The 11,964-nt window shown below is 26.8% G+C and overlaps 1 protein-coding gene across 1 annotated transcript in view; it reads left to right on the forward strand.

Annotated features, from left to right (window-relative positions):
* LOC119673960 (protein muscleblind) overlaps positions 1–4,906 on the forward strand; it is a 16,129-nt gene extending 11,223 nt beyond the window's left edge. The window contains exons 2-3 of the mRNA XM_038085077.1: positions 1,593–1,775; positions 4,661–4,906. Coding sequence (XP_037941005.1) covers positions 1,593–1,775; positions 4,661–4,906 — 429 coding nt within the window. The remainder of the gene's footprint in view (positions 1–1,592; positions 1,776–4,660) is intronic.
* Positions 4,907–11,964: the final 7,058 nt, after the last annotated feature.

An 11,964-nucleotide genomic window follows, 5' to 3' on the forward strand; every position in this document is an offset into this window, starting at 1 on the left:
TACTGCGAATTCATAGAAGTGCGTTTCAACTGCGTAAATCTTTTGTATATTCTACTTAAGAACTGGTCAATATTTGAAAATTATTCTTATTATTATTCAAAGATAAAATAAAGAAAAGGAGTTATAATTCATTATGGTATTATATATTAAATATCGTATCTTAACATTGGTCAATATTTGAAGATTATTCTACCAAAGATGAAACGAAAGAAAAGAGTTATAAGTCATGATACGAGTACTTATATATCTAAACTCTCGTTTTGACACCTGACAACTGCGAACTATGTAAATTTCTGAAGTGGTCTAGTTCAGTGTCTTGATACTGTAAGGCATTGATTTTAAACATTCTTTATGGAACGACCCATTTAAGAGTCGTGCAGATAAAAACTAACAGTTCAGTTCGTGGTTTTATTCAATTTTATTCAAAAAAGTCAGACATTTCATTTCGACACCAATAGCGCTAGTTTATAAATATATATAGCTGTATAGTTATGGTTATAGGTATATAAAATCAGTACTATATTTTAGTTTATCTCTGAACATATAAGCCAAAAGTGCTTCTTAATTCTCTTAAATGAATAAAGAGCAACTTTTCTCTTTACCATATTAATAATACATGCTTTAGATTAAAACTTAAAATATCGGTATATAATCGTAATATAATCCAATAGTTACTTTTATGTATCTGAACAATATCGAACACATAAAAGACGAATATTTACTAATTAAGTAAAAATCTTAAATTAACATAAAAATCAATTTAATCGAAACATATAAAAATCTAGAATATATAGCTGAATTTAATAGACACACCTAATAGACCGTATAATCAGAGAAAATTAAATCGATCTTCATTATAAGGAAACTTAATCATCAACCGCCAACCGTCAATAATATTAATAGAAAATTGTAAATACCTTCAAATACTTGGGCCTTGATATTCATTAAAAAACTAGTTTGATTCCATAAATTAATCCTCGCAAGAATTATGAGAGTAGTTTAGTTTATCAGGTCGACGGATTTAAATAGAGATCTCCATAATGAGTTTAGTTGTATGTATACGTGATAGGCAAATTCATCGTCATCGACTCACACCCAAACACTACTTGAAGGCAACCCCTTATCGTTCCTAATATATTATATATAAGAGCACTCACAATACTATTTTTCATTTGCTATTGTCAGTGAAACCCTCAGATACAAAATTTACATATATGATTACTAAATATAAATATTAAATATATATATATATAAGTATATATACATAAATATAAAAAATATATAGTAGTACTTAGTAGTAGTATTTTCACTTTATTTTACTTCATTTTAAATATGTTGTATTACTTATAACAATTATATTATATATATAAAGCTTACAACTATGGCATTTTCGCCGTCTACCGAAGAATATATATATAAATATTAAAAATAAAATTATATATAAATATATTAAATGCTAGTCAAAATACATCATAACAAATGTAGTGTTGTAAAGACAAACAATGGCAAAAATCTGTATTTGATTTGTAAATACAGTGTTGTAAAGCCAAAAAATAATAAAAAATTGTCTATATTTTATTTTTTATTTACAGGCCACAAATCCTTACTTGACTGGTATACCAGCCAACACATACAGTCCATATTTTGCGCCCGGACACTTAGTGCCTGCATTATTAGGACCAGATCCCTCAGCAGTCGCTTCACAGTTGGGTCCAGTTGTACCACAAGCTGTACAAGTGGCACAACAAAAAATTCCCAGATCCGACAGATTAGAGGTAAGCGAAAAAGTGCATTGATTTTATTTTTATTTTCTATATTATAAAAAAAAAATTATTTATAAATTATTTAACAGAAATGTGCATGATTTTTATAGTTTTTTTTTACTCAAATACTCTTATAAAAAAATATAAATAATTTCGTTTAAAGAATTTTTGTTGTTTTCTAACACTTCAAAATATAAAAGAATGTAAAAGCTTCTATTGAAAAACAAAAATTTTAATTATTTTAATATAATTTTTATTTAAAATTATTTCATTTGTAGTCTTTGATAAAAACTTTTATTGAGAAAAATAAATTAAAAACTTTATTTATTGTTGTAATAACAACTTTAATTATATATAAGTTTCGTATTAAAATAAATAACTTTAATAAATTTGCGAAATGTATGTTTGATAATTAAAAACTAAAATGAAATTTTAAAGCAATTTTTTTAATTAATATGAAAAAGTATAAATAATTGAACACACATTCGTTTTATTTTTTGTGACTTTTTTTAACAAAATTGTTTTGTGAAAAATAATAATAATTGCTGTTATGTATGATATATATTTTTAATTCGTTATATTAATTTTAACAAAAATGAAGTAAATTGTAAATTTGTTTGCTGAAAAATAGTTTCTAAAATATTTTATTTTTTTTTTTAGTTTTTATTTATATTCTAAAAGTTTCTGTGGTTTTTAGTCAGCGAGCATTACTTTTAAAAAAATATACTAGAATTTTCATTTAATCTAATCAATTCAGGTACAAGTTAATATAATTAGTGTATTTCAAATTTAATTTTACTCTAACAAGGGATTTTCTTTATAAGTAAATATCCTTGGATTACTTTAATAAGATCTAAAAAATGAGTGAAGAAAGCTGCTCTTAGTGTAAATTTTTTATTTTTCTTAACCAGCACTTTGCATATCGTTATGCTGCCATTTTGCATAGCTTTTGCCTTATTCCCAGCGATCCCCTATGCAGCAGCTCTTATATAATTTGATATATAAATTTCTCTAATTTCTCTATGTTTGTTCTATGCGAGCCGCCTTCCTTTGTTTTTCATGTAAATAAACAAAAATCTATTGTTTAACACTAAAAGGAATTCAATGAAACACCATAAAAGAAAATAAATTAAGTGAAAACCACACAATTTTATGTTTATTGTCTTGTTGTGTTATTTTTTGTTTTTTGGTTTTTTTTGTTTTGTTTATAATTCTCATTTGGTTTAAAAACTTGACAGTTTTGATAAACGTTATGCGTTCAATATTAGTTTTAAGTATTCAATATGTGTTTAATAATAGAAAATAAGACAATGAATTGTGAATTGAGTTTACTAAAGTTTAGAAAACTAATTCCATATTTATATTAGAATAGGTTTTCACGACTATCTTAGAAATCCACTTAAACCTGTTGTCAATATATATTGCGGTATAAATTACGAATGATTGGAAAACAGTTCGAACCCTTAATCATATGCTCAATGCTTTTGAAAGTGGAATATTGCAATTGGTAAAGATCTTCAAGAAAGTAAATTCCTGTTATATGTGTTCTGCCTCATGCATATATAGGACAATGACAAAACAGATGTAAAGTAACTGTTATATCTTTCTCACATCTGTACTACTCATATGTAAATATATGTGTATTGAGGTGTATTGATATGGAGTCTTTCATTAATAATTACTCTTTAATGAATTTCAACCTCTATGAAGATAGTAGTAACTTATCAAATCTAATGTATAGAAAAATATGAGTACACCATATCCCAACATTATTTGGAAAAATGATCATAATTGAAAACAACACCATTCACCAAAAAAGTTTCACAAATCAAATGAAATAATAGATGTTTGCCAAACTATGTGAAAGATAATTTTTAAGAAAATTGAGAATCATTATCGGCTAGACCTTTTTGAACAACCTGTTCTTCAAATGTAATGATCTTGTCATCATTTATGTCACTTGGAGAATACAGAGTATTTATATTTGCTTGTTTTTTATAATGAACATAAATATAGAAAAGAAACCCGTAAAGAAATAATATTTTATGGAGTTCATGGAGTATTTTTATATTACTCTAGAAAACTTTAAAATTTTATATACTTATTTATATAAACTTTAGAATATTAATATTCCACTACTGATGATTACCAAAGTTAGTAACTCCACCTCTATTTCTACTTGTCTCTTTTTTGTTGTAGGAAATGAATACATATTGAATGCTATTAATTTAATTCTAATATTTTATTGCTTTAGTTATAATTTAATGTCCTTTTAATATTCAAAAAAAATTTTTTTTTTATTTTATTAATAAATTATTTTAAAGAAACATTTTTGCTGTGCTTTGTTTGTGTTCCCGTTTTGTTTGCATTTGCGTTCAAGAATCGGAGACCTTTTGTGTAATCTAAATTGATGCGCTGTACTATATATTTAAGTCTTGCAAAAACAATTTTACATAAAACACAGGCAAGTAAATGTTGTTTTCTACTCATCCGACTGACAAAACTAATAACCGCAAAATTTGTTTCAAAATTTATAATACTTAACGAAATCAGATACTGTTGGCATGTGACTTTGCTAATTCGGCTCAAGCTAAACTACACTAAATTGTATACTTACCCGACTAGCAATAATACAAAATTCAAATAAAACAATTTCAAAAAAAAAATTAAAATTATTAAACAAATTATTTAAATATCCATTTTTACTCAATTTCCTTCCATTGTTTCCTTCTACTGCGTACACCGACAACATTATTTAAAATATTAATCAATAAAAACATAAACCAAACAATATTACAACAACAAATATTAATACTACAACAACAATCAACAACTTACACATACAAACATGCCATACAACGTCACGCCACGCCACGCCCATAAAAAAAATTTTATAGGTTTGTCGCGAATTTATGCGCGGCGCCTGCAAGCGAGCCGAATCGGAATGTCGTTTTGCGCACCCGCAGGAGAGTGTTGCCAGACACGATGATGGTTCCATCACGGTGTGCATGGATGCCGTGAAGGGAAGATGCGCACGTGATCCTTGTCGCTATTTTCATCCTCCCCTGCACCTACAGGCACAATTAAAAGCGGCGCAATCACGCGCTACTGCTGTTGCTGCAGCTGCTGCGGTATGGCTATAATTTCAAAAAAAATTTATTTTTTTTATCAAATTTTTTGTTATTTCTAATACCGTTTTATTTTTTTTTTTTATTTTAACCTTTTTGTTTATAACAATTCAAATAGTTCTTAAGTCTAAGAGAAGCGGAACACTTTGAACATCTTGATTTTCAATTTCGCTTATAACACCTTCCGTCTTTACTTTTATATTATTTTACTTAAGTATACTGACACTAAGTTAAAATATGCGCTTTAAACTTAAACAAAATTAGGACATAATAATAATAAAAATTTGATTTGTCCTCAAAAAAACAATTTTGAAATTTAGCGTATTTCGTGTTAGGTCATCCCTGGTTTTTATGTAATTTCTAAACCCTATAAGTATGCAACAAACTTGATATTTTTGATATACATTGCTTGACTGTAAATAACATATAAGCAATATTAATAAACTTGAACGGGAGGAGGAAAAAACTTTTTTTTAGAAAAAAAATTTTGAGAGAAGCTACTAGCATAGCTTCTAGTTCTCGTAATTACATTACTCATATTTAAAATTACGCTTCTACTCGTCTTAGTCACTTCTATAGAATTGTTGAAAAATTCTGTTATTTTACTATTAAAATAGTTGGTAAAGATATCAATATTAATACCAGTCAATATAAGAAGTTCTATTAAAAATCATGAACAAAATGTAGTGCTAACAATTGAGCTCTATTGATCTAACAGTTTTTAGAATATCAGTGTCTTCATCCGTCTGAAATAATCTTCCACCCATTTAATCCCTAAAACGCTTCTATATAATTACTAATATTCATCAGACGATCTTATTATTATGTATTTATATATACTGTGATTTTATCTTCTATATATAAATTTGTAGTACAAGAAACCTTCAACATTTCTAGTTGGTTAAATTGATATCAATTTTACTTCAACCATTCAACCATACCTTCAAAAATCAAAAAGATTGATATTATTGTTCGTTGTTTTTGTACATTCCTCGTAAAACCTTAAGCCTTAGGACTTCAAGTGCTATACATATTCTTAATTAATCCGGTGATTGATCCGGTTAATTAACCTAATTATACTTATTTCTATATTTAACTATTTCCGTTTGAGTAATTAAATAAATTATAACTAAATGCAAACTAATTTAAGTGTTAATAAAACTATCTATGTCTCAAAGCAAAGTTATTATGTCAATATAGTATACGAATTAATTTATTTCGATGATAAAAACGAAGTAACGAAGTAATAGCTTTTTTTCTAAATTACACTAAATTTCATAATTGTTTAAGCGTCCAACCAGCAAACTAATTCAGCTTTTCGCAACTCAAATTATTTTTATACTAAACATTAACTATTATAGTTAAAAACTTATATAGAGTTAGTTTCCGCATAAACAAAGTCAAGTTACGCGCCAAAACGCTTAAAATTATGCTATAAATTTTATGATATTTTATATAGAGAACCTTCACTAAATTGGTCTGCAATAATGGACTTAATTATGACTGTAATATTTAGTTTTAGTCAAACATAGATGCATATATAAATAGATTAGTGATATTTTAGTTTTATCGTATATTCCAACACAAACATACATACCAACACAAGCATTTACATACATACGTACAAGTAAAAGCACTGCAGCGCTCGATGTTCGAAACGCTTAGGGAATCATTTTAAATAAGTTTTATGTTAATAATACATAAATTCATATTTAGCATAATAATAAAAATTTACTATAGCGCATTCACATATGCTAATGCATATGTTAAAATTTACATCCGCATAGTAAGTAAGATACAACCGGAAACGGATATACACATAAACGTGTGTGTGTGTGCACACGTTTGGCGTGTAATAAATGTTGATTTCCAGTCAAAATTAACATTTATTACGACACGTTCTGTACGGTGTAACAAAAACAAAAAATATACGTGTGCGTTTACATTTACGTTTATATGTCTGCGTATACATATGACGCATTTAATGCCGGCTTAATTGCTTTGGTTGAAAATTTATAGGTCTCACGTAATTGTCTAGTAATTTGGTATAAAGTGAAAAATTGTTGCAGCTTTTGAGGCGGTTGGCTGTGAGCGTTCTGACAACAGAAAGCCACCTGCAGAGTATGCTACATTGATAGCAGTTGATGGCAGCATAGAAAGTTGAAATAGTCAAAAATCAGTGTTGGTTGTTTGCCGAAATTAGTTTTTATTTATCTTAGTCATGATTTGCTGAAGTTGGTATAGTTTGACATTTTGTGGAACTTGGAATGGTACTGAAGAACTGTAGCTGATTGGTTAACATTTGCAGGAGGCCAATCCATTAACTAGAACTATTTTTTTTATCATGTTGTTGCTGCTTTATATTTTGCCGTGTGCGTAGCCATGCTGTTCCAGGTACCTTAACAAGCAAATAGCGATTATTGGAATTCTCGCCCAAATAGCGTCCAGTCACAATGTCCATGTCAGGTTCCTTGCCTTCTGGTAAGACCTAATTAAATGAAAAATCTACTTATATACTCTTACAATATTTTGTGTTGTTGTGTTTTCTTACCTTCATCAGTTCTTCTCTGACCCTCTCTATTATCTGCTTGGTAGTTCTAGGTTCAGGCAAAGTTTTTAGAGCTTCCTCCAAGAACTCTGTCATGTCCACTTCCATGACTATTTTTTACCTAACTGTTTTTTTTTTTTGTTTAAATGGAACCAAAATTTTGAAATATTTTTTTGTTTGTTTTGTAAATCTATTTTAAAAATTTTACTTTTAAATTTTTTAAAATAATTATAGAATTTTTCAAACCTACTTATTTTTATTCTATTTAATTTTATATTATGTCAATTTATAAGCTACTACAATCTTTAATACATTTTTTTCTTGTACCTTATAATGACCTTTATAAACGTTTTATTCAACTTTTGAAAAGTTATTTATTATCAGGATAGCATAAGTTTCTAAAATAGGTGAATATTCGAGCTATTTATTCAGTTCAAAATCTCGAAGCTCCTCACCAGCAAATTCAGCCAGTATTTCCCAAGCCGCATTGGTTTAGTTCTTAGTTCTGTTCAGTAACTTTTAAATTTCTTAGGGTGCGATTCAAAATTGATTTGGTTTGATTTGTTATGGTTTTGATTGTATCATTAATAATAATTATGTCAATTCACACTCTTTTTTTAATTTATTCAAGAACCCAATTATTCATATGCCTCTTCTTTATAAGCCATAGGATATTCGATAAAAACACTGTATTAATGTAGGTGAGAGAATGTTGTTGTAAATAAAAAATTTATAATACATTTAATAACAATAAATATCTCTTATAAAATTCAACTCTTTATTGAAGAATTTTACTTTTCTGTGTTCTTCGTTTACCAACATTAAATATATCGTAGGGACCTATAAATTTGAACCAAAGCCTGTCACGTTACTAGAGTTTGTGCCAACTGTGTTGGCAACGGATTAAACAAACTCAATATACTTAAGTTTTGTGTCTTATATGTGTCTCATATTAACACATTAGGTGAAGATGCTAAAAGTCGTGTTCCATTCTCACCGTTTCTGCGAAAAAAAAAATAATAATAATCAGCCGCATTGGCAAAAAGTATTAAAATGACACTAGTTTTAGTTTTTAAATTAATATTATAATTTATTTTATTAATATTTGAATTGCATTATAACAACACAAAGACAAATACAGGTATATATACAAATTTATATTCCCTTTATATTAATTATATATTTAGTGAATACTATAGTTATGTAGCTATAATTTTATAGCAAATGCTTAGCACTTAGCACATATCTCGCTTCAGCGTTTATTTTTAATTTAAGCTTTAATATTATTTTTGCAAAATAATAAATTAATTCAGTAAAAAAATAATAGTTAAAGTCACTTAGTTATTGCTATTAGAACTTTTGTTTGGTTTTTTTATTGATAAACCTACTTATAAGCGATAGTGCTTAGTGTATTTTAATAAAAATCAATAGTCAATATTTTAATAATGCAACAAAATCCCATAATTATTCTTACTGTTCCCCAAGAAAACCATTGACTAAATATGATATAAATAATCAGTAATCAAAATTTTTTAATTATAATAAATTATTTATTTTTATAAAAATTCAATTTTTTGTTTTTATGTAATACTTTGTCATTTTAAAAAGGCTTGAATTCCCCGATGCAGCGCTGCCTATTTAAAATTTTATTATATTATTTTTCTCCTCTTTTAATAAATTTTAAAATTTTAGTCCATGTACTTCAACCCTGAAAATTTGCTTTGCATTAATGTGTGTAATATCCCGCTTTTTAGTTAAAAAATTTTGTTAAGAATTAAACACAAAACAAAAAGTATTAGTATGTTCTATGCCTTGAATATTGCCAAGAAAACACTGTCCATTCAAATAGTTAGGTAGAAAAATAGGTAGTATTACTACATTTTATTTTATTTTATAAAATTACCTTTAGGAATATCACTTGTAGCGTTATATTCGAGTCATAGATTAGGAATTGATACATAAATTATTGCATGTCAATACACAACAGTATTTATACACCAAAGTGCGTTCTTTTATAAAATTTGTTGTTAAATTTTAATAGTTTATTTACATTTTTCCAATATATATTAAACGTTTGCGAAGGTAAGCTTAAAATTTTAATATAAAGTACAAAAGATCCTTCTAAACTAATGGTTATATTATAGCGATTATGCTAGGGATAAGTATAGATCTATAAATATACAACAAAACCAAAACCCACTGGTATGTTTAAAAGCAACTGAGATGCAATTTAAGTAGAGATCTTGCATCTACTAAGAATGTTCCTCTGACAAATAATTGTCTAACATGTTTAATCGACATTGTCTATACGTTGTCCTTCTCACAACAACAATGAGAATCTTTAAAGGAAAGATTCCAGTTTCTAGAATATTTTTCTTGCTAACTGATTATTGGTAAACTGTTACCTTTAGGAACATCTCAATGGTATTACAAGAGTGTTTAATAAAAAGAAATTAACTTGCTCATAGGTATCTGCAAGCTCTTTATTTAGTTCTATGGATATTTCTTCACTTCTGAGAAGTTCTGTAAAGAATAGGCCAAAAAGAATATTTTTAAAATTTATTTAAAACTCGTACAATAGACTCTAAGAAATGAATCCATTTTCATAATATTACTCTATCGAATTATACTGTATTTAAAATGAGATCATTTTCATTAAAAAGCAACGTACATCATTTCGAAATATATCTCGAAGAATTCTATTTAACTTAGATATAGGATCAAATATCTATTGCATCTGTGTAAGAAAAAATTGGAAACTCTTCTAGGCAGTCTACCTTGAAATATTTGTTGAACGGTTTGAATTGCGTTAGTCTATACTCTTGATATACAGACTCTATTAAAACTACGCTTTGCTGTCCATGACAAAGTTAAATTGTCTAGTTAACCCAACTAGTGGAAATAGTAGCTCATATCTTGCAGAGTTACATCCAGTTGTGAACTGATTATTTGCATAATAATTTATTATCTTTACATAGATTCAATTTGAAATTAAAAAAAAAATTCAACTTTAAAAACTTATTTAAACTTAAATTAGTTTACTGTATTTACCAAAACACTATAAAATTTAGAATTTTTTAAATTATATGTGTTCTTGTACATGTAGTTTTATATAGATACATGTAGTAATATACATAGACTCAGTATTTTGTAAAGTTTGGTAACATTATAAATTTTACACATGTCATTATACACACTAGTTATATATATATACATATATCAAACTATTTCCTAATAACTGTGAATGCTTTAAAAATATCTAGTCAATAATAATTCATTATCAAACCATATTACGTTCAGTACGAACTAATCCATGTACACTTCTTACACAAAACAACAAAGAGAAATTAAGTGTAAAAATCTAAAATCATGTTTGCATTATGAACTTTTCGCTCAAAACCTATAGATATCGCATTTTATAGATATTATAACCACCTCTCACTATGGCATTATTTCATTCTTTACGCATTGTGAGGTTTTTTGAAGCCTTCTTTTAGGAGAATAATAAAAACAATATGAAATGAATTGTTAAAAAATTGCGTCGTTGGAGTAATTCAAACAAAACATCAAAAAAATAATAGGTATAAAAGGATTAAATATAATAAGGATTAAATATAAATATACAGCAATTTCATAATAGCTTAAGTTCATAGTGTAAACAGAGTATAAACAAAAAAACTAAATTAAAATAACGCAATTAAAGCTATAGACTTTTGTATATTTTATGTTTTAATAAGTTTTTGTTATAATTCTCTATAATAAACAATTCTGTAATAAAAATTGAATTATTTTTTGTCATATACTTGTTGATTTACTGTTTGGAAATAAGAAATAAATAACTATTACAAATCAAAAACAAAAAAAGTAGTTATACTATATACTTACTTGCTGAGATAGGAACAAATAACTTAGTCTCCAAAATCACTTTACTCAATTATAGTAAAATTTGACATTATTATATCGAAACTGTACAAAAAAGAAGTAAATGGACTATCGTGAAAATTTAAATCAGGTATTATAATTCTCAAATATTTTCTTTACATTGAAGTATATTATTCTATTCGAAAATGAGGCCTTGTTTTGAATATAATTGAGTGTGTTAATAAGTTTTATTAGATTTTATAAATCCGTACTTTTGTATTTTGTATTTTAATCATGAATTTTTTAAAATTCTCTCTAAAAATTTAAAACGAACTCAGTCTCCATTGTTTTTGATTACAAACTAAGAGTAAAATTAAACGACAAAAAAATAAAGGGAAAAAACTGAAATTGGCACAAATGCTGATGTCACATCTATGACGTGTAGTAGATTAGTTGACCGAATACCAAACGAAGTGGAAAATTGACTAAAAACACAGATTACACAGATGGTAGTGAGACTTACAAGACTACAATAGCAATGAATTACACTTAACACACATTTTTTTTATACAATTAGCAAAACTTTCACCCATTCTACATAAACTTGAAATTAATGCCAATATATAGCTACACTTAAAAGATTTCACTTTAGTGTCAATGGCAA

Source organism: Teleopsis dalmanni, chromosome 2 (assembly GCF_002237135.1).
Source record: "Teleopsis dalmanni isolate 2A chromosome 2, ASM223713v2, whole genome shotgun sequence".
NCBI classification, from domain to species: Eukaryota; Metazoa; Arthropoda; class Insecta; order Diptera; family Diopsidae; genus Teleopsis; species Teleopsis dalmanni.